The sequence below is a fragment of the Gloeophyllum trabeum genome, assembly GCF_000344685.1.
Source record: "Gloeophyllum trabeum ATCC 11539 unplaced genomic scaffold GLOTRscaffold_00004, whole genome shotgun sequence".
In the NCBI taxonomy this organism is placed as follows: domain Eukaryota; kingdom Fungi; phylum Basidiomycota; class Agaricomycetes; order Gloeophyllales; family Gloeophyllaceae; genus Gloeophyllum; species Gloeophyllum trabeum.
This window is the reverse complement of record NW_006920413.1, coordinates 1267155-1288266: the sequence shown is the minus strand read 5'-3', so window position 1 is coordinate 1288266 and position 21112 is coordinate 1267155. Positions and strand designations below refer to the sequence as shown.

At 51.6% G+C, this 21112-nt stretch overlaps 10 protein-coding genes across 10 annotated transcripts; 3 read left to right on the top strand and 7 right to left on the bottom strand.

Moving 5' to 3' along the window:
• Positions 1-11: 11 nt before the first annotated feature.
• Positions 12-616, bottom strand: GLOTRDRAFT_127561 (uncharacterized protein; the record flags this gene model as incomplete). Its single annotated transcript, XM_007866139.1, has 2 exons — positions 12-65; positions 116-616. The coding sequence occupies 2 exons, from the start codon at positions 614-616 to the stop codon at positions 12-14; spliced, it is 555 nt and encodes a 184-aa protein (XP_007864330.1).
• Positions 617-1068: 452 nt separating this feature from the next.
• GLOTRDRAFT_127560 (uncharacterized protein) lies at positions 1069-1546 on the bottom strand (the record flags this gene model as incomplete). Its single annotated transcript, XM_007866138.1, has 2 exons — positions 1069-1230; positions 1292-1546. 2 exons carry the CDS (start codon positions 1544-1546, stop codon positions 1069-1071), a joined length of 417 nt encoding a protein of 138 aa, XP_007864329.1.
• Positions 1547-1970: 424 nt separating this feature from the next.
• GLOTRDRAFT_137581 (uncharacterized protein) lies at positions 1971-3781 on the top strand (the record flags this gene model as incomplete). Its single annotated transcript, XM_007866137.1, has 6 exons — positions 1971-2649; positions 2702-2869; positions 2935-2983; positions 3036-3204; positions 3264-3364; positions 3422-3781. The coding sequence occupies 6 exons, from the start codon at positions 1971-1973 to the stop codon at positions 3693-3695; spliced, it is 1440 nt and encodes a 479-aa protein (XP_007864328.1). The 3' UTR covers positions 3696-3781.
• Positions 3782-4983: 1202 nt separating this feature from the next.
• Positions 4984-6583, bottom strand: GLOTRDRAFT_120491 (uncharacterized protein; the record flags this gene model as incomplete). Its single annotated transcript, XM_007866136.1, has 8 exons — positions 4984-5213; positions 5267-5400; positions 5453-5626; positions 5679-5801; positions 5853-5999; positions 6062-6135; positions 6198-6372; positions 6437-6583. 8 exons carry the CDS (start codon positions 6581-6583, stop codon positions 5111-5113), a joined length of 1077 nt encoding a protein of 358 aa, XP_007864327.1. The 3' UTR covers positions 4984-5110.
• A 722-nt stretch (positions 6584-7305) lies between these two features.
• GLOTRDRAFT_92314 (uncharacterized protein) lies at positions 7306-7951 on the bottom strand (the record flags this gene model as incomplete). Its single annotated transcript, XM_007866135.1, has 4 exons — positions 7306-7371; positions 7413-7648; positions 7675-7694; positions 7878-7951. 4 exons carry the CDS (start codon positions 7949-7951, stop codon positions 7306-7308), a joined length of 396 nt encoding a protein of 131 aa, XP_007864326.1.
• Positions 7952-8800: 849 nt separating this feature from the next.
• On the top strand, positions 8801-10187 carry GLOTRDRAFT_137579 (zinc-binding alcohol dehydrogenase; the record flags this gene model as incomplete). Its single annotated transcript, XM_007866134.1, has 5 exons — positions 8801-8910; positions 8964-9031; positions 9092-9412; positions 9462-9642; positions 9700-10187. The coding sequence occupies 5 exons, from the start codon at positions 8801-8803 to the stop codon at positions 10079-10081; spliced, it is 1062 nt and encodes a 353-aa protein (XP_007864325.1). The 3' UTR covers positions 10082-10187.
• Positions 10188-12147: 1960 nt separating this feature from the next.
• On the top strand, positions 12148-15750 carry GLOTRDRAFT_137578 (exo-beta-1,3-glucanase; the record flags this gene model as incomplete). The annotated part of the gene is made up of 24 exons (XM_007866133.1): positions 12148-12279; positions 12331-12384; positions 12437-12469; positions 12523-12642; positions 12759-12818; positions 12870-13018; positions 13071-13092; positions 13146-13162; positions 13212-13229; positions 13292-13322; positions 13369-13409; positions 13467-13490; positions 13540-13577; positions 13633-13677; positions 13740-14168; positions 14219-14447; positions 14501-14585; positions 14648-14658; positions 14719-14834; positions 14895-15015; positions 15145-15221; positions 15282-15414; positions 15471-15496; positions 15550-15750. Exons 1-24 carry the CDS (start codon positions 12152-12154, stop codon positions 15748-15750), a joined length of 2208 nt encoding a protein of 735 aa, XP_007864324.1. The 5' UTR covers positions 12148-12151.
• GLOTRDRAFT_115218 (uncharacterized protein) lies at positions 14807-17366 on the bottom strand. Its single transcript, XM_007866132.1, has 11 exons — positions 17100-17366; positions 16842-17018; positions 16726-16774; positions 16553-16660; positions 16376-16492; positions 15540-16320; positions 15471-15486; positions 15282-15414; positions 15142-15221; positions 14895-15015; positions 14807-14834 (listed from the first exon to the last, which is right to left on the bottom strand). Exons 1-6 carry the CDS (start codon positions 17220-17222, stop codon positions 15878-15880), a joined length of 1017 nt encoding a protein of 338 aa, XP_007864323.1. The 5' UTR covers positions 17223-17366; the 3' UTR covers positions 14807-14834; positions 14895-15015; positions 15142-15221; positions 15282-15414; positions 15471-15486; positions 15540-15877.
• Positions 17367-17726: 360 nt separating this feature from the next.
• GLOTRDRAFT_37644 (uncharacterized protein) lies at positions 17727-18377 on the bottom strand (the record flags this gene model as incomplete). Its single annotated transcript, XM_007865702.1, is given in 4 exon segments — positions 17727-17843; positions 17897-18098; positions 18162-18274; positions 18294-18377. 4 exon segments carry the CDS (start codon positions 18375-18377, stop codon positions 17727-17729), a joined length of 516 nt encoding a protein of 171 aa, XP_007863893.1.
• Positions 18378-18713: 336 nt separating this feature from the next.
• GLOTRDRAFT_73802 (uncharacterized protein) lies at positions 18714-20876 on the bottom strand. The gene is made up of 10 exons (XM_007866131.1): positions 20736-20876; positions 20586-20665; positions 20451-20517; positions 20156-20396; positions 19999-20103; positions 19777-19945; positions 19717-19725; positions 19485-19660; positions 18944-19430; positions 18714-18881 (listed from the first exon to the last, which is right to left on the bottom strand). Exons 1-10 carry the CDS (start codon positions 20755-20757, stop codon positions 18822-18824), a joined length of 1416 nt encoding a protein of 471 aa, XP_007864322.1. The 5' UTR covers positions 20758-20876; the 3' UTR covers positions 18714-18821.
• Between the last annotated feature and the right edge of the window lie 236 nt (positions 20877-21112).

The following is a 21112-nucleotide window of genomic DNA, read 5'->3' as shown; positions in this document are numbered from 1 at the left end:
CACACGTAAGTCTACAATTGGCTCAGAAACCCTTTCTCTCTCCACATACGGTCTAAACTTTCGAGCTAAGGGGCAGTGTTAGCTTGAAACCACAGTAGACTATGCGTAGACTGACCAGCTGCAAGAAACCCTCTTCCCTGATGACCTGCCCAACTAACGCATGCAGGTCTGCAGATGAGAGGCTGTATAATTCCGGTAGTTCCCGTAAGGACGCCATCAGTCGATCCGGGGCAACACTCTGAGTGTTAGAGGACGCTGCAGGTGAGAGAGGACGATCCAGGGCTTGAGGAAGGGTCAAGGGAAGTGGCGGGGGTAGCATAGCAGAAGAATCACTATTCGACGAGGGAGGAGTGGGATCTGATGGTACTGGAAAACTAGGACACATCATAGAAGATAATGGATTGACATTCGAGGGGATGGTCCGAGTCGCCTCGGTCAGGCTTTCTCCGCGAATCGTAACCCCTACTTCGGGGGGCCCTGGCATAGACGGTACAGCAAGCATAGAGGCATCAGCAAAAGCGGAAGTAGAAGCAAGATCAGCAGCATGAGAAGAGGGAGCTATGTCTGCCGCGCCGGGCAGCTCTGAGAAGGGAGTGGTTATGGCAGCCAAGGACATTGCAGAAGGTCGATTCTGTCGGTCAGAAAGCCGTAGATTATAAGAGACAGTACCCGCGTGAGTGCGATTATCTTCTGGAGAAGAACATGGAGGACCTGAGACGGGAGTAGCATTGGCCATTGTCTCAGAGCGTAGCGGCGAACTTCGGTGTACCTGGGACCTCGCAAACTGTGTCGACGAAGTGAGAGACGTGACGGCGACTGAAGTATGGCGTGCTGGTGTACTAGCAGTCTGCGCTTGCAACGGACGGTCAATATGTATTGCTGGCGCATTCATCGTCATGCTCCGATTTGAAACCGGCGTGTTGTTGGCTTTGCAAGGACAGACGTTTCGGATCGCATTTATGAATTCTGAAGCAGCCGTGACGCTGGCGAAGGTAATTTGGAAGCGGCGATATACCTGTGAGAGATGTCAGTCTGACTAGTGCGTGAAGTCGCGATGGTAAGGATTTTTCAAACAGGAGTTGTGCCCGCAGTGACTACCCGCGGGTGGAGATAGCGAATTCCGACCATGGTTTCCCGATACACGGCTTTCAGAGGGAGACTTTGAGACTGGCTTGTCTGGGAGAGTATACTCCCTTGGAGAGACGAGAAGGTCAAGAGGTCCAGGTCCTCCTGAGAGAGCCGAGGAGGCTGAGGGATGAGCGCACACCTTCAGTCCTCTAGCGTCACTTACGAAAGTAACTTCACCCTGGCCAGCATCCATGGAGTCCAGCCCGGTGTCCATTGACCACAAGATGCGCAGCCTGACAGACTCGAGCTCGCCCCTAGCCGACTTTCTGGTGTCCAACACTAAACGGATGACTGGATTTGCGAAGTGCTGCCATTCCGCCTCTATTCCACTCGGTCCAGTACTGGGTCGTTGACTTGGATATGAGCGAGAGTATTTGAGCAACGTGTGCGACGCCGTGGCGGTCGTGCTGTGAGCCATGATGGTGCGGATAAGACGATGCGACCTTCAATCTAGAAGTCACAAAACGTGTATTCACTAGCGGGCGACCATCTACAACAACCTTCAGATTGTCTCTGTTAGGGCCTGCAGTCCATCACGCCCCATGTTTTATTCCCTCCCTGTCGCCCTGTCTCCGACCGCCAATACACTGTCATTCTACGAACGCGCTTGTGGCACAGAAGTAAACCGGAACCAACTCGACCGAGTACCGGAGACGTCGTCGAGCCAATCGAGCACCAAGGATTTGTCGTTAGGCGTGATGAAAGCAAGACTTGAGGCAGACATTACCTGTCGACTGTGGGACTACGCATGAGTACGAAACCTGTCGTCGAGCTCTTCTTCCACCTAACGCTAGTCTGCGTGTCCTGCTTTCGTCTCTTGAGACCCGGCTACGACTGTTGCGATGGAACGCATCGGCGAAGACACCGAGACGACAAGCGGCATCGTCTCGAAGTTCAGGCTGAAAGGCGATGCGCGCTCTCTTTCGGATCCTGCATCGAATGATTACGGGGAGCCCACATATTCTGAACCCTGCGGGTACAATCATCGTTTCATAATCCAATGGAGGCGTTCGGGGTTCACTAGGCAGCCTTGGATCCATATTGACCCCTCCCGTGTTAACCCCAAGTTGGGGCAGCTAACGGTCACGGTGTTAGCTGAGAGCACAGGGGGAACGCCGCCGCATTTCCTGCGCGCTATGGGTGGGTCTCCCAACGGCGAGGGCTTTGCTGTATCACAGTCGGGCGTCTCGAGGACAACCATACTCAGACCGCCCTACTCGGTCACCCACCTCGCTACAATGAAGATCATTGGTACCAACTTGGCCCAACTTACAATATCATTCAATGTACGCGCAGAGAACCCCTCTGAGCACCGTATGGACGTTTCTACGGCCCCAGCGGACGCCCGTGTAGCAAGCAGCTTGCGTTCTGCGCTGCGATCGTCACTTGACGAGGGTGATTTCATAGATACCAAAATCTATGGGTTCTCTCGTCGCATGGTCGACGGGCAGGTGTCCGGGCCGTTGCCTATTTATGCTAACAGCACCATCTTGAAGGCTAAATCGACCTATTTCGAGACAAGTGTGTACCCTTGCAACGAGGCCACGCAAGCCTGATGCTGACCTATGCGCAGTGTTTTCAAGGGCCTACTTCACCGAGTCATCCGTGAATGAGCTCGGAGGCGGCGCCCTGCAACCGGGAGAATCGTCGTGCTCGGCGGAGGAGTACGGTTACGACTCCGACAGCGACCTCGATGCAGGTGAAGACGACCCTGACGGTGACAGTGCGGCACCCATTCGAAGTAAGTAATAGTAGCATGTAACCTTCTGTGATCACCCATTACATAGCAAGATGCCTCATCGGCAGGGCGCGGTCCAGGCAGAACTGCGCACGTGAAGGACATCGCCCACAAGACGTTCGTATTGCTTGTCCCGCTTTCCGGACATCTCTTCACTGCATTTGTACAGATTAAGAACGTTCGTCTGGTACTGCTATACCGGGGAGGTTGTATTCTCCCCCCTCACCTCCGAGGGAAAGGAACAGAAGAAATCAGAAAGGCTGGAAGCGCAATCCGCGATCGCCGCCATGAAACCGCCTTCATGTTCGCCTAAATCAATGTATCGATTGGCCGATAAAGTGAGTAATCAGCCAGAGTCGTGATTGGTTGGCTGGCAACCTAGCTGAACGGACCACAGTACGGCATAGCGGACCTAGAGGACCGTGCCTTCGATGAGCTTCGCAATAGGCTGACCGTCCACAACATCCTGGACGAGTTATTCTCGACGTTCACCTCTCGGTCCGTCCGCTGATATCCGAGACATTGAAGGTACCCTCATGATTCTTCCCGCGACAGGTACGAGCGCATCCGCCACATGGAAATCGACTTCATCTGCAGCAAACTGGATTGCCCAGAGATATCGGACGGTCTGCCCCGGGTCGTTGCTGCCTTCGGCGCGGACAGCACGAGGCTACCCAACTTCGAGGTGCTGTCGTCACTAATCCAGAAGCTACTTGAGCGGCGGAACAGTTCAAGCAACCGTGGGCGCGTCGGCGCGAGCAGATTCGCTACGGAAGACGTCTACATACCAGAACACAACAGTGGTAGTCCATTTGACGCTTATTTTTGACACCGGCTTTCGCCACTTTCTTGGTTGCATGTAAGTACGTGCGGAACAGAGCACACACGCTTTAATACATTAACTTGACATGACGGATCCCGCGAACACTCATGGCCCTCGCACGGCTACAGTCAAGCGCAGGTAAGTCTACTTTCTCGGAAAACGTTTCGGGTCAGGTGGGTCATCCAGGCAGGCATACCGTTGCCTTGTCAAGGGCTCTGTCAGATAGAGGACGGCGATCTAAACAGGACAGCGTTGTCCTCGGTACTCCGGATAGCACTCCGGATAGCGGAAACCGCAATCACAGCCGTTTGCAGATCGTTAGGCCATCACTTCAGAAAGTCACATATAGTCGGAGTGTGTCGGACATGGTGCCAGGGACGTCCCAGGAATTAAAAGAAGTCCAAATGGTCTGATATTGAGGCCTCGGGGACTTGAATTCCCCTCTCCGACATGGTCCGACTGTAAATGATTTTCAAGAAATGGGCCCATCGAACTGCAAACGGCTGCAATGGCTACAGCGGGATGCAGGTAAGCCTGACTCAGACCCTAAGGGCGCCGGGCGGGACCCTATATAGAACAGGCAGATCGGTGACTGTAGTAGCCAAAAGCCGGGTTAGAGCTTCTGCTACGGGGCATAGTTAGCCAGAAAGGCCTATCGGAAGTAGACGAGGCAAAAGCGGGATGCATTATGGACGTCGCGATCGGTGGCGTTGAGTGTGAACATCACTAAACTCAATGTCAGGATAACGCAAGCTTCTTGACCGCGATTCTAAGTACGGACTGTCTTCTGCGATCAGGAACCGCTTCTCGGACGGGCACTGCAATCGTTGTACCATTAGAGTCTGCCCAGTACTTACCACGGTTTTCACCACGGACCCGTCCCAGGCGTACGGCATTCCGTGGGTGACCTGCAGAACCCCCGGTGACCGATACCACGATGAGATCTAGCTGAGTGGTATCCGGTATGTACATGACGCACTATTCGCAAACTAGTATGTTTACGCACGTAGGCCAACTATCGAGATCACGGCCGCGGAGGAAGTCTAGCTCGACTCCCACTCGATGTTCAGGAAGAATCAGGACGGGATCGAGATATGTTGAGGCATCCAGAATCCCAAGGCTGCCACCCCTCCGTACCGATAAATTACAGTAGCTCGCCCATAAGTTTTCCCCGCACTTGCATGATCGCGTCTTGTCTTTCTACAGTCATATGTCCGGTCTCCGGAGACGACCAAGCAAATCTGTAGTGTTCGGGTACCGAAGTAGCCTACTGACAAAAATAAACAACGTCCAAGCAAATACGTCCGTCCATGTCTTTACTACCCGGATCACTCGGGACAGGGTCCAATAAGAGCGTAGATAGTGAGTGTCCGTACGTCGTCAGATCCCCCTTCGTCCGCGGCGCTAATCTCCAGCTAGAATCAGCCTGCCTGATAGATAGCAGGTCCAGCTACGACGTGAGCGTTCAAGAGAGACAGATTAGCCGGCGTAATGACTGGGTTATCATCCGTGATGAGGACAAAGCTGCCAAAATATAATTTCAATAATAGCTTCAGGTGGAGTGGAACGGGGCTTACATCGTGCCGTTGACAATAGGAGCGGTATTGACGCCGAAAACTTCGCCGATTGGCTGCTTCGTGGACGCGCAATTCCCATTGATGTTCTCCAAGGGCGTATACGTGATGTTCAGCTGAGCTATCCATGCTGCATACTGCAGGGAAACCCATCAGACGACGTCAAGTCAGAATGAATCGACGACTGACTTTGGGAGCTCCTGCGGTTGTCGTGGTGGTGTATAAGCCATCATATCCGACGGTCTTACCAGGGTCCTCCCAGGTCAACTCGACTTGTTGACCAGGAGTCGTCAATGGCAGAGACAGATTATGCGTGATGGAGGGGGTAACATTCATCGCAAGAGCCCGTTGAGTGGGGTCATTCTGTGTGACATGTGAGTTCCGGGCCATACGAGCAACTTGTGGCAAGACTTACAACGACATAAAGGGCTGGGAAGTTCTGCCACTCGATGCGCGGGTTCTCTTCAGGACAATGAGTAATATAACGTGATAGCAGGGTCCAAGCCATTGATTGAGTGATACCCGTCTCAAAATATACCTACAATTCGTGGATGAGAGCCCGATCTCGGAACCGATACGGGTGACGTACCGGCATAGGGAACAAGCCCTCGAATTGCCTGAAGATCATCTGTTGTCTGGCTTCAGTGGTAATCGATTGCAGAAGCATCTCCGCGCTCGCTCGGTTGTCTAGATGCTCCAGGAAACCATAGACACCGGATTCCCCAAAGCGAGTCAGCTACAACAATGCCGCAAGACTATTGATTAGTGATCTGTTGCGATCCTTGACAAGAGACGGACCTTTTGGCAGAAATCAACGAACTCCCGAACAGTATCGAAAGGGTAAGTATAATTGCACTGCTTGGCCGCTCGGGCTGCCACGAGCAACCAAGTGGGTGAGCAAAGCATGCGGGTGGGCGCAGCGAATATTCCTTACCACCAAGCATGTTAGAGACGAGAATTGCGTGTCCGGCCTCTTGATCAGCCATGAACTCGATGAGAAACCGGTCTTCGGCGTCCAACCCAGCGGCCTCGAATTCTTCAACGGAGAAAACAGCAAGACCATGGTGGAAAAGGTCAAGTTCAATATACTCCTGATTGAGAGCCAGATTCTATAGACGTGGTGAGGGATAGGCAAATTTGAGAGTTGAGGTAAGGTTAATGAATAGTGCTTACAAGAGATTGAAAATCAAAGTCGGAGGTGACATGGTACGACGGGGTAGCTTCCAGTCCAACACCTCCTTGGGGGGTAGGTGGTGGAGCCGGGCTGGACAGCACCAAGGTAGCCCAAAGGAGGGCGCCCGCTGTAATGAACGAGAGCATGACTGCTGTGCGCCGTTAAGCTGATTCCAACAACTGGACATCCCTTTTATACCTCAGAGTGAAGGATAATAATACCGCAGTATCTTTCCACGTCGTGAATTACGAGATCAGGCGTACACTTGACATGACACCATACGCACCGATCGTCTTGCACCCCGGTCAAACCTGAGTCCCAATGGGACGATTCTAAATGTGGCTCAGGATGAGCGGGCGGTATTTCGCGTGCCAATAATGTATAAGACCCGGAACGTACTTGATGATCAACATGGGGAGCTCGGCGGTTTTCTAATGCGGATATTGTGCTTTCAAAAGAATCACTATGCCCGAGCGTTGGACGCGGGTGCACTACCGTGACGGCAGGCCGCCATCCCGTATGACTTTATATGATGATGACCGCTGAAACTTCATGCAAATGGCAGGTCATGTAATAGATGCGGTTAATAATCGAAAGACTGTGACTGCTGGAACTGTCCCTGGAAGAACCCGATAGCAGCGGGCTAATGGAGTTCAGCTTCGCTGACGCAAATGATGCCGGACGACGGACCGAAGTTGTGCTGACGGCCTCATTCCTCTCCAGGATGTGTGTCTGCTTCCAAGCAGCATTGCGTACATTATCCCATAAACACGTTTCACAATCCAGTTTTCCGAAGGCTATATCGGAATATCCTCGTAGAAAGGGTGTAGTCAGATTGAAAGATTATGAAGAAGCGTTTTGATAGTTTTCACGACAGCACTATGATAGCCCAGTAGGCGTACGTGCAGTCGTAAAATTCGTAAGGCGATTGCATCTGGAAGAACACGGTGGAGAAGCGAACCTTCGTCCACTTACTTCCGTGTTGTCCGTGGGAATCTCACTGGCGAGTGCCAGTGGCTGAAGCGCTGAAGGCTGAAGCAACATCAAGACGCCCGATACTAGCTGACCGGTTTTCTTCTCTGCCTTCAGCCCATTCTCAGGCAAATGCGCTGCGTTTCGCAGGTTTCCACCTTCCAGCCTGTTGCGCGGAACAGAAGACGCAGATCGGAAGCCCGGAACATCAACGGTCACGCCCTGCTGCCTAGCCAGGGCTTTACCATAGTCCTTTGGGACTCACTTTTTGGAGTGAATAAACTTCTGGACGGACAACGATTAGGTCGATATAACTCCCTTGAGCTGAGAGGTCGCCATTGTCAAGGGCAACTTGAAGGAGGGCTCGGGTGTGCCATACACTTGCGGTTCACCTTCGCATCTTGCACCATTCTACTGCACTTTACAGTGGGGAAAGGGCAGTAGTAAGTGCTGTTTTCTTTCACGTACAATGGCTCTTGATCTTTACGTAACAAAATGTTATTCAGCGAATCCCGCTTATCACCGAAGTTTGAAGACGGCATGAACAGCGTATTATATTGGAAGGGTGGCCTTTTCCTCCGAAAAATATCGATGAAAGAAACCTATTTCGGCTCATCCTCGAGGATCGGGCCATCCGGCCCTGCACTGACCAAGCGATACGGGGACGAAGCACTACGTAGGGTTCGCCGCGATTGTATTGGCTACTACTTACTTGAGGCTGAATATCGTGAGGGTTCCGGCACTCTTAGCCCTTGAGCTTGGGCTCCGAGCAGTGGCGGTATTCCTTCTGCTGTACCTTTGACAGATATACATTTACCGCATCACGCGCGGGTCTCCGGATTATATTACAGCAATCGGCGAAACGATAGAGAACTTTCAGAATTTTTCGCGCAGGCAGCCGAGCCCGGAAAGGTAATTATACCCCACTTGGGTCCACAGTGCACCACGACTCACCACTCTTGTTTTGATCAGGACACAGCATTAGCGGAGCAAAATTGGTGATACCCTACTCCAATAAGTAAGCCGTGGAGCGGCTGCTGAGTGCGGAAAATCTCAAACTTCTCTATCGTTTCGCCGATTGCTGTAAACAGCACCCGCGCATACTGTATTTGCCTGTCAGAAGTCTAACACAATGCAGCCCGACTGCCATCCGCTGCGCGATGCTCGTTACGGGTACGGATACGGGCATCAAGCGGCATGGTGAGAGGATTCTTCGCCCAGCGTGTACATTCTTGCTCAGTCCCAACTGCCTCCCAATAGCGACGCCTTCGAGGCGGTCTTCTACGGAGGACGTGTGTCCAGTGTATGTGGGGAGCATGACGTCAGATCGAGTCCTGCAAGCAAGATAAAAGACAGGGAAAACTCAGAACCATTAGTATTGTGACGCCCTCATGGCTTCCATGAAAGCTGTCGTTGTCGAAAACTACGGGGGAATCGATAGACTCGAGCATCGTCGGGTGCCCAAGCCCGCTTCGCCAACGGGGCGAGACATTTTGGTCCGGTGAGCTTGTGTATTTCATCTTGGAGATATGCCGTTTGACGATGAGGTTTCAGCGTCCTGGCATGCTCCGTGAACCCGATAGACATGAAAGTGCGTGCAGGGAGGTACGATGATTATCCAGGTTAGCAATGGCGCCCATCCCTGGAGCGATCATGGTTCTGATCTATGACGTTATTTTAAGACTATTACGACCGTGTTCCGCGCCCTTACCAGATTTGCGGCTTCGACGCAGCAGGGATCGTTGAAGAAGTGGGTAAAGACTGTACCCTCTTCAAACCTTCGGACGAAGTGTTCTATTCCGGAAGTCCGGTTCGACAAGGTTCCAATGCCGAATGGCAACTCGTAGATGAAAGGAGCGTGGGCAGGAAGCCGCACAACTTGAGCTTCGTAGAGGCGGCTGCCATGCCGTTGACTTACGTGACGGCATATGAAGCGCTCGTCGAAAGGATGGAGATCAGGAAAGGCGAACGTGCGGGTCTACTAATCATTAATGGAGCTGGGGGTGCGGAATGGTTTGTCAAACTTCACAGGTATATTGATAAGTCTGCTAGGTGTCGGTTCTGTTGCGAGCCAAATTGCTCGAACAGTTTTGCAGTTACCTGTAGTCGTCACAACGGCGTCTCGCCCGGAGACCCAGGAATTTACGAAAGCCATGGGGGCGACGCATGTCATCAATCATCGAAAGGATCTCAAGGAGCAGATCGACAGTCTGCGCCTCGAAGTACCCATAAGGTATAATCGCTGGGGTCTTCCGAAGTCTGCTGCGCTGACCGAATGGCTCCATCTTAGGTACATTTTCATCACTCATTCCACTGACCAATACATGGACGCCTGCGCAAAAATATGCGAGCCTTTAGGTAAAGTATGCTCAATCGTCCAGGGTCAAGCGAGAATGTACGGCACGCCATTTATGGCGAAGTCTCTGGCCTTCATTTGGGAGGTTATTGGCACGAAGCCATATTACGGGGTTGATTTGGAATCCCAGCACAGAATCCTTACGGAGCTGGCAGACTTAGTTGAGGAAGGCAGCATCCGTTGCCACTTGACGCAGAAATTCAAGCTGTCCCTCGAGGGTTTGCGTGAAGGTCATGCAGCTATCGAGAAGGGGGGGAGTATCGGCAAGATTGCTTTTGGTGTCGACGAGGCCGGAGATGCAGAAGCCTTTGCTTGAAAGCGCTGCGAGGCGACAGATATAGATATCTACGTCAAATAGTCTGCTCATATGCCTACCCCTTTGTATTCCTTTGTATTCCTTTGTATTAGTATTTCGACCTGACTCGGCTCGCTCTTCCTACCACTCGCGTCAAAGCCTCCTTTCTGCGACACGGCTATGCCAATATATGCGACTGTAGGCCAATAACAACTAAATGCGTACCTGGCTTGCTATAGGCATGATAGGATCTCGCACCGAGTTTGTCTGTATGTCTCAGAAAGATCGCTCGATGGGTGAGACCCGGGCAGGGGCTTTCTGGGCGCTACTCTACCGCGGGATGCTATTTATGATCCCGACTTGGGGCGGCTACGATCCTGATTTTTGTGCCAGCGAGGAGAATATCCCGCTAGAAAGGAGCCTGAAGTAGCAGTCTAATTCGGGTCCTAACGGCCACTGTTCGGTTGTGGGAATGCTGTGCTACATATTGCTCCGGACACGACTGGACTCGGGCGCGAGGACTCGGAGACGCGACTCGGAGCCACATTGGGTCAGGTGACCGTGTCGCGCCCCAGTACAGTAATACGCAGTATCTAGAAAGTTTCGGCATAGAGACGGCTTGTTACGCTTACTCTACAGCAGAGGTCAAATCCAAGTCGCCTTCGACCATTACATGGACCACTGTCAGCAGAGGCCACTGCTCTCTGGTTAAGTTACATCCTTGGACGTAGTCGGGTCCGATGCCCGAACTCGTCTCCAGCGGATCCGACACAATAGCGGCCGGGCTTGTCTCTTGCCTCCAGTCAATCGCCGCTGTACCATCTGATCTTGGCTTCCCTCTCGCTACTGTGCTGACCCTGGCTGATCCACAGCTCACTGAGTGGCAGGACAGGTGATTCTGTCTTATCAGTTGCTTAATCCAATCATCTGTGTTGATGAACCGTAAGTTAAACAAGAGAGCTAATGTTCGACAACCACCTACTCAGGGTCTTGATCCTCATGGCTGCCTCAGTCATAAGACCAGCACTTCGCAGCTGCAGCACACAGTCGGTGACGACCGGTGGATATAGCGAGCAAGTCTCCTAGCTCCGTTCACGTCAGAAGGCATGGAAGGAGGGGAGCGGCAGATCGCTCTGGGAATCTTGAGCAGGCCTTACTTAGGTCTCTACGGCTGACCGGGACCATCGGATACTCACGTTGAGACCCATGCTTGGCGCACCGTACTACCGTCAAAAGGTCGATTGCCGAAATGGCAACGTCTGAGGTCTGAGGTATGAAGAAGTATGAAGACATCTGACCGTCGTTACGCGTCCTCTAAGCCTTCGCTCAACTATGTCGACTCAGCTGCATCTGCAGCAGAAGACAGCAAGCAACCTAATCCGACGTACTGTCTGCTTTATGGACTTTCAGTCCCGTAGATGATAAGCTACGCGTGAACTATACCACATGCTCTCACTGCTCAGGCTAATGCGTCTGATCCTTATTCCTCGGCCCTCGGATTTGCTATGCCAAATGCCGGTACGCCTGAACAGGTCTCTGACGCATCGTAGCTCGAGGGCAGTCGGGCCTGAGCGCATGGAGCCCAGTCTGATGGATGGCCGGGAAAGAACCTATGCCCCTGTCGTTCATGTATCCATCTTCGCAAAGGTATGGGATGGGAGGGGTTTGGGCCTCTTTTGGCGAACTCCCTCATGATCCTTGGCAACGCTCCTCCTTCTCGGCGAGCTCTCTTTGTGAATCACTTCTGCGACCGTATGAATCCTACTCCCTCCGCGTTTTGCTCACTGTGCATGGTCCCTGAAGCACGAGATTGGTTCTACATGGAGATGTCAAGCGTGCATGCATTGAGTATGCTTGAAACTCGTGCGCTTTCCGCCCTGTATAAGAGCCCCGCGCTTTCAAGCTCTGGTCGTCAAGGCCCTCCCACCTTTTCCAGGGAAAGCCCTCGATATGGGGCTGATCAAGTCCTCCAACTCCATGGCGTTCCTGCTGGCTCTCCTGTTTGGGACATTCACACTGGTCTCTGGCCTTGGATCGTCATGCTCGTCTCCTCTAGGCGCCGGAAACGCGGGCCCAAACGACCCATACTGGATGGAAACGATCACGCACCGTGGCACATCCGCCTTTAACGCAAACCCTAGCTCTTACCAGGTCTTCCGCAACGTCAAAGATTTCGGTGCGAAAGGAGACGGTGTTACTGACGATACTGCTGCAATCAAGTACCGTGTTTATCCGTACCTATACGCCCTCACCCCTAACAGTTACTTCAGCAATGCTATCTCCTCCGGGAATCGATGCGGAGGAGGTAATTGCCCTTCATCCACGTATGTTTCGCCCTATGATATGCGTCGGTATAGTTTTACGCCTCGAATATAGCATTACTCCTGCCGTTGTCTACTTCCCGAAAGGGTGAGCTATGTAATGGTCAGATCCTCAGTGCAATAGCCGAACGGTTTCTGCAGGACATACCTTGTCTCCGCCCCTCTCAATGCGTACTATTACACTCAGATGATCGGGGACGCTAGGTCGCCTCCGACTCTGCTCGCGAGCTCCGGTTTCTCCGGCCTGGCTGTTATCGGTCAGTGCTTTACTTCGACCTATGAAATATACTCATATTTCACAATGCAAACTTCCTAAAATATCCCCGTAGAGTACGTCTTAGTCTCATCTTGAACAGTACATACTGACCTTTTCCAAGCGCTGATCCCTATATTCCCGACGGCTATGGTGCGCAGTGGTACACCAATCAGAATAACTTGTAAGTTGGCTCGTGGTTTCTTGGTTACATTAAAGCCTCATGAGTTCCCAGCTTCCGATCCGTCCGGAACTTCGTCATTGACCTGCGTCAAATGCCCGCTGCATCGACCGCCACCGGCCTCCATTGGCAGGGGTCTCAGGCCACGTCTCTCATCAATATCGTGGTGCAGATGTCCACTGCGAGCGGAAATACACATCGAGGTGCATTGATATTCGTATCTTGGTATAGTTCTCGTGTTAAATGTTTGGTCAGGTATCTTCATGGAGAATGGAAGGTACGTTTACCAGTATACGTTCATCGCCATGTCTCAAAGGGATATTCGCTCAGTGGAGGGTTCATGGGAGGTAAGCTACTTCCCTATCCTCAAGGAAAACTTGACTAATAAAATCACAGACTTGATATTTAATGGCGGTATGCTACAATCACGCGTTGCGTTTACTTTATTCAGGGCAGAATTTCTGATTATCGCATAGGTCAATATGGGATCTGGGTTGGGAACCAACAGTGAGCTTCAAAACTGGGTGACTCACCTCTTTCTGAATCCGCGCAGATATACAGTCCGCAATTTGACCGTTAACAACGCCAATACGGGTATGTTACTATCAAACGAGAGAGGAGTTTAATTGATCTCGTTTGTTCCTCAATTAGCCGTCTTCGGTTCCTGGAACTGGGGTGCGTACACTTTCTCCTTGCTACACCGCCTCGTTTGACTCGTAGGCAGGTTGGACGTTTCAAGGAGTCAATATCAATAATTGCCAGGTCCGCTTGTCCACCCTCCTGTTGAAATGTTTCGCAAAATGAACATTCCTTATAGGTCGGATTCGACTTGACAACCGGTAGTACTACTCAAGATAACCAGGTACGCAGTGATCGCCATTACCTTGCTGTTTTACTGTTTCGGCTTAAAATACGAATACCCAGGGAGTCGGAGCTGAGGCTATTATTGATGCTGTCGTGACCAACACGCCTATATTCGTGCGATACTCGAAGGCTACTAGCTCTCTAGACGGCTCTTTGGTTCTCAATAACGTTAAATTGACCAACGTCCCAACGGCAGTTGGGGTCAATGGTGGGCCCGTCGTACTCAACGGGGGGACAACGACCATCAATTCCTGGGCTCAAGGGAACGTGTATACCGGCACCAGCTCCAGCGGCAAATTCATTCAGTCCAGTATTCCCTCGATACCTAAGGCGTCCAACCTTCTTGACAGTGCTGGGCATATATTTGGGAAGACACATCCACAGTATAAGGACTACTCCGTTAATCAGATCGTTAGCGTCAAGGCTCAGGGCGCGAAGGGCGACGGCCAGACCGACGACACTGCAGCATTGAAGAATATATTTGCTACCGTGCGTTCTTCACTTCTACGTACATGGCAGCTACTGACAAGTAGCTTCAGTACGCGGGGTGCAAAATCATCTTTTTCGACGCAGGTACCTACCTCGTCACGTCGACTCTTACCATCCCTGCCGGGACGCAGATCGTTGGCGAAGCATGGTCTGTCATCATGGGCAGCGGGAGCGCATTCCAGGACCAGAACAATCCTCAGGTGGTCGTGAGGGCCGGTGATGCCAACTCACAGGGTGTTCTGGAAATCTCAGACATTATCTTCACTACTCGTGGCCCGGGTATGTCACAATCCCACTCTGAATCAGTGCACGGTCTGAGGCGCGCCACACAGCGGCTGGCGCGATCGTCCTAGAATGGAACGTTCACGACCCATCCGGTCAGCAAGGCGCTGCGGGGATGTGGGACTCTCATATAAGGTACGAACAACAGCCTCCTCTTGTTCGCATGCATTAGGTTGATTTCGTACTCATTGGTACAGGCTTGGCGGAAGTAAGTTCACACCATCCTGATTACTGCAGTGCTTCGTCGTCGGTTGAAACACATTCGCAGCTGCCGGGACAAATTTGCAAGCATCCCAATGCGCAAAACAGACAAACACCGGCTCCAACTGCTTTGCCGACTTCATGGCTCTACACTTGACAGCAGGTTCAAGTGCCTATCTCGAGGTGCGTCCCAGCGGTTTCGGGATCCCAAGCAGGAGCAACTCAATGGTCGTCTTGTCATAGGGTACATGGGTGTGGCTGGCAGACCACGATTTAGACGCATCCGGTGAAGGACAGGTCACTTTGTACAGCGGTCGTGGAATCTATTCCCAGTCAAAGGGCCCTGTATGGATGATTGGAACAGGTAAGTTAGTTCATTCAGCTGAGTACTGGAGCTTCGGAACGCTTATTGATTATTTGCCACTTTCCTGGCAGGATGTGAGTGTATCTCATCTAATGAAAAAGCTGCAGCAACAAATAAAATATCATCAAGCGGAACATCATACCCTGTACAACTATCAGCTTGTCGGCGCATCTAATCACTACCTGGGTTTGATTCAGACAGAGACAGTGAGCTCATGGGATCATTTCTCTGATTTGCAGTATGGATTTACCTTTCATGTTCCCCAGCCATATTACCAGCCCTCGCCTGCTCCTCCCTCGCCATTCAGCATTGTGAGCTCATACAACGACCCAAGCTTCAGCAACCAGAACGCAGCGTGGTCCCTCCGAGTAGCATCATCCAGCAATATTCTGGTGTTTGGTAGGTGTTTACCAGCTCGTCTTCACCAGATATGGGACTCAAGCGTCTCCTTGAAGGTGCTGGGCTCTACAGCTTCTTCCAGGTATGCTTGGCTTTCCAAACAGTCATTGGAACTGAGCTGATACCTTCTTTAAGAATTACGACCAGACTTGCGATAACAACTTTAACTGCCAGCAGCAGATCCTCGACATTGACTCGTCCTCCACTGTCTCCATCTACAGTCTCTCCACAGTTTTCAGTGTTTATCAGCTAAGTATCAACGAACAGGGCATAATCCCCAACAGCGCGAACAGGAACGGCTTCGCCCAGACGATCACTGCTTGGACCCGCTCTTGAAGGAGTGCACATGCACGTTGTTGCGCGAATTCCATATACGTATCTCACTTTCCGATGTCATTATAGGATTTGAGGCTTGTATCCCCTGTAATATTATGCGTGCTGGGTACGTATTATCGAAAAATACTCAGGTTTGAACAAGTTGCTCTACCTCCAGAGCTGTACCTTGAACCTGGATCTCATGGACGCTTTCCAACCCGACGCCTCGTAGGATCTTCCCGACACCCTCCTTTTTCACCGCTTCCATCTCCTCGTCGCTCTTGACGAGCGGCATGCCCGCAAAGCCTACAGCGTTGATGCTCAACTGATCACCGGTCTCCTTCAAGGTATAATTCTCCTCTGCACGGGGAATCAAGTGCATATGTTCCAGCGTCAGCAGAACATTGTAAGACGGTGTACCAGCAGGGTAGTCTGGATGATGCCGGACGGTAGAGATTACGAGATCGACGAGGGACAAGAATGAATGGGAAAGGGTCTCTTCGATTTGGGCGATAGGCGTCGAGGTGGACATTGACGGGAGGCGGAAGATGTGGTTCGCATATGGCAGCGATGATAAGGAGAATGGCCTCTCTACACGGGTGTGGAGACTGAGAACTCGCTGTCATGATGCTATGTAGACGCATACCTGGAGACTCTAGCTTCGCAGCCTTCGCAAGCCGCTCTGTTGGTGGGCCATTCTGATCTTCCAACGGAAGGAATTGTATGTGTTTATGAGGTTGACTGGCACCGCTTCGGTCTCCGCCTGTCAACACATCTCGTCAGCGAATTTCTAATCCCATGACGTTTAACGAGCTTGTCTGACAATTGTAGAAAGCGAAGAACGGGGTCCCTTCCTTCTTTGCTGCAAGTAAGAGCAGGTACGCTTGGACCAGATCAGGGGGGAGCAGAGGAGATGCCTGCGACTCATACTCTGTTTGTAATACTTTTTGGTAAGGAGGAACGCTTCTTAATCCATAATGAATGACCAACACGAACCCTTGCTTGCCAGAAGGAAGTGCAGGGGTATAACACAATATTTGTTCAACTGATTCACCGAGTACATCCGTTATCACTGTGCATACGTACATGACAGAGCAAGCGAATCTGCTCACCAATACGACATACTCGTTTCCCTCTTCTTCGCTCTTCAATTCCCCAATATATAGATTGGGGATGTATGGCGGAGCGAAAGGATCAGGCTTGCCGCCCAAGTGCTGTTGACTAGGGTCGAAATGCGGGGTGGGGAGGTGTGGTTTGTGCTGAAGAGCAGGACAAAGCCTGATTTCATACTGCCCGGATACAGAGAATAGTTAGCACGACATTTTGCCCTGCTCAACCTGACAATTATCTCGCATACCGAAGAGACCTACCTCGACCTGACCTTCCTGATGCTTCTGCACTGTCGAGGGAAAGAACAACAGATCACCCTCTTCACGCGCTTTCTCGAATTTACCCTGCAATCGATTGATGATCTCTTCGGGTGTTGTAGTCATGGTGGTGTAGGTGAAAGATGACCGCTGCCCGAGAGGATGGGGTAGCTTCGAGAGAGCAGAGGTCCAGGGGCGTATATTTGTTCTTTTTCCAATCGCGCGGTGCCCATTCGTGTGGATGACGCGTAAGCCCCGAATAGCATACGGACACTCATGCCAAGGAGCTAGCCGCACATAACGAGCAGGAAACTTGAGTTGAGAAGAAAGCAAAGACTGTAATGGCATCGATTCCTGTCGGCTCACAGAACATGGCTTGCTAACTGAGTGACAGAACGTCCTTCACATGCCGAACGGCCTCTTATTCTTTCAAATGTACAGGTTAAAAGATACACTCCTGTGGAAGCTGCATAGCAGAAACGATAGCAAACAAATACAAGTATTTGAGTTGGAGACGCCAGCGACCGATGTTTATAAGAAAAGGAGTCCAGAACGGGAACCAGCCGGTCCTGCACAATGCTCCCCTACCCTTCGGCACGGAGAGAAACGAGTCGGGAGGCTCACGCCGGATCAAGCGCGCCCACCCTTCCCTCTATTATCCTTCGCTTCTTTCATTGTCTCGCCCAACACGACAGCTCGACCGTAGCAAGCGGCAGTTATCATGGACCACAAGGCCGCGTTCGTCCCCTTCCACGTCTATCAGCATCGGTATCGGGTCCCAGGATGCTTTCATGACTCACTTGATAGAACAGGATCGTGAGGAACGCCTGCAGCAATAACAAAGGTATTCTAATGACGAAGTTCCGATGTATCATGGTGCCTTTAATTTGCGGAATCGGCAATTCAAGCGCCAGTATGACAAAGGCAAGGAGCATAGCCAGAATCTGAATGACAGGGGCCTTTACGATCAGGGTAATGAAGACGGCATTGGCTTTAGACGGCCTAGTCAATTCAAGATACTCAGCAAGACTGTACAACAGGGTGGGCCTGGGATGTGACACGTACTGAAGACCTCCGGGAGCCCTAACGATGCCGCCAACGAAATCCCAAAAGAACTTTCGGTAATAGAAGCCCCAGAAACTCGCCCATATAGTATCTGCTCGCCGCAAGGACAGTAGCTTGTCAGCATCCTTCCACTCCGTCATTTGAGTACGACCACTCACAAACACTGGACGTAACGGCGAGCAAACGAGCATATTCATGCCAGATCAAGTTTCCCATTGTTGTAATACACTTGAAAGCTCTGACGTCGACTTGCTACTGGGTGCCTTGGGGGAAATCGAGCGCTGCTCGGTGCGTGCCAGGATACTTGGAAGGAAGGAAACTGAAGGAAGACTTGCTTCGACCTAGCGGGAGGGGACGCAGAAAGAAAGAAGACTAGGCTTGTAGGAAAGCGAGCGCAGCTCGGACGAGGAGAAAGGAGTGTAAAGCAAAAGCTAAGGCCTCCGCCAACAAATACTCGCTTGACTGATGCAGTCAATCAACACCGCCGCCTTGTCGCTATGGCGGGGTCCCAATTCCCATTTATATTTATCATTTCTCACGCAGGAGACAAGGGTGGACAGCAGGACGCTATAAGTAAATCGGAATGAAACTATAACAACACAGACGCTGACAGACAGTGACACAGAGAATGTGTGGGAGGTGACTATGGTAGGACCGTTGCTATAGGGGTACAGGTGATAAGTGGAGGTCTGGTGGCCGGAACGGTCGTATGGGTTGGCCCTGCTATGCGTCAGCTCGGGCTACTGGGGTATATCATATCATTGGGAGCGAGAGATACTGACCTCTTGATAGTCCGACCAAGGTGGAGGAGCAGGTCCTCCACTTCGTGCCACAGTAGGGGGTGGTGGTCTTGGTATCCTACCCTTGGGAGCCGGGTCCAATATTAACCGGGAGCTTGAGTCGTAGGACTGGATCGACCGGATCGAACCAGCGTCTGAATCGCGACTAGTTCTTGCAGCTTGCCCGGATATCGCACCATACCCTGCCGGTCGTGGGTTGTATACAGGAGCAGGGAATGACCGCCCGACGCTATCCGAGCGTCGCACGCCTGGCTCCGTCATCTCGGGTCTTTGCATTGGAAGGTCGGGCGAACGTGGTGACTGAAGGGGCATGCGACTGCGTTTCCGACGATTACGCCTGCGTACCAGGAAGAATAGAATCAAAGCGACGGCTCCGAGTAGGACAAGGGCTCCTGCAACAGCGCCTGCAATAATTCCTATTGATTCACTGCTCAACCCGTGTCTCGACGATGAGCCATTATTCGAGCTCCTATGTTTGCAGAACATAAGACTATAGTCGGAGATCGTCCAAACAGCAACTCACGATTTGCTGTCCGAAGGGTTCGCTTTCGCATTATTGCTATTGCTTCCTCCGGTAGCACTGTAAACCCGCATGGCGTCAACATCCATGAAAGCACCGGTATTTTGCTGTCCAGCATGTTCAGGATTGGCTGTGAGCAGTAAGTTGTGCTGTCCATGACCAAGGCCGCTGGCAAAATACTATCCAAAGGGAACAACTAAGCGATATCTTAATGAGCGAAAGGGTTGGCACTGACCAACAATGTCTAAATGGAGCGTCAGTCGGAGTGATTTAGACGCGAAACAGTAGTATTTACCTGAGCATGAAGGACTCGAGCGAGACCACCACCGCCTGCACCGGACGTGGTAGTCTTTCCATCGATCGCAACTGAGAAATCAGAGTGATCAGGAGACACAGTGCCATAGATTGCAACAGCTTCGCCAGAGAATGTCATGGAAGCTGTTGCTCCCCCATTCTGCGTGAAGCTGGCGCGTAATTAGATGGATTAGTTTGCTAACAACCGCCCAATATCACTTACTGCAGAGTGTTCTGCATGTACTCTGCACCAGTATTTGCTTTCCAATCAGAAGAGAAGGTGATCTGAGGCTGCGCATCGTCGATTGTCTGATTAGAGATACTTTGACTGAGAGTCAAAGTAAGGTCATGGGCAACCTATGCCAAAGGCATGGACGCACCCAGATGATCCTATTGCAGCCTCGAAGACGACAGAGTCGAGGTCCAGTCCTGATTCAGATCCCGTGTTCGTCAAGACAGCTGTATGCATCCCCGCTCCTAGGTTGGAAGCTCCTGCTAGTAATTGGTCAAACACGGGTACTGCTGCGTTGGCATCTCCGTTGCTCGTCGTCTGCCCGTCGATAGACAAGGTATATGACCCATATTCAGGTCTCCGACCTCCAAAGAACCAGATGCCAGTCCCTGAGAGTCCCGATTTCAATCCTGAATTCGACGGAGGCAATCCAATTTATCTACCATTGAATGTGATGGTAGCGGTTGCGCCCTGCGCAGAAGTTGCGTGCAACGAAGAAGCGGAGTAGCTCTAGTGCGTAAATAAAATTAGTTCGTAACAGGATTCAGACCCTGCAGTGCTCATTTAAGGCGGCCTACCTGAACCAATGGATCGTTCTCAGGGCTATCCGTCCAAGCTTCCGCAGGTGAGTAAGAAATCAGAGGCGAACTGTCCTCCACTAAAGATAGACATTGGACACAGCGTCAGTCCACGAAGGTACTGTACCAGTATATCACGCTGCTACTTACGGGAGACGTTGAATGAAGCCATCAAGGCCAAAACCACTTAACGAAGGGCGAAGGGGGTACCGGTCTGACCAGCAGAATGAAGTCGTCGAAGGTCGCCAGTCGAGGGGTCGGGGACCGCCAAGGCTCTCATTTCGACATTGGTAGTCATATAAGTCCCGTCATTCCCGACTGATGGTGACCCGAGTGATCCTGATGCATGCCCTGCCCGAAATGTTTCGTATGTTTCAGCGCCACCCAACACAGCTCCTACGTTCATCAGGGGAAACATTCGGATGGTCGAATCAGGCGTATGCTTTGGAGATACTTAACGTTCGTGTTAGGGATGAATCAAGGACGAACCGACGAGTCTGGCGCTGAAATGCAATACCTGTTAGCAC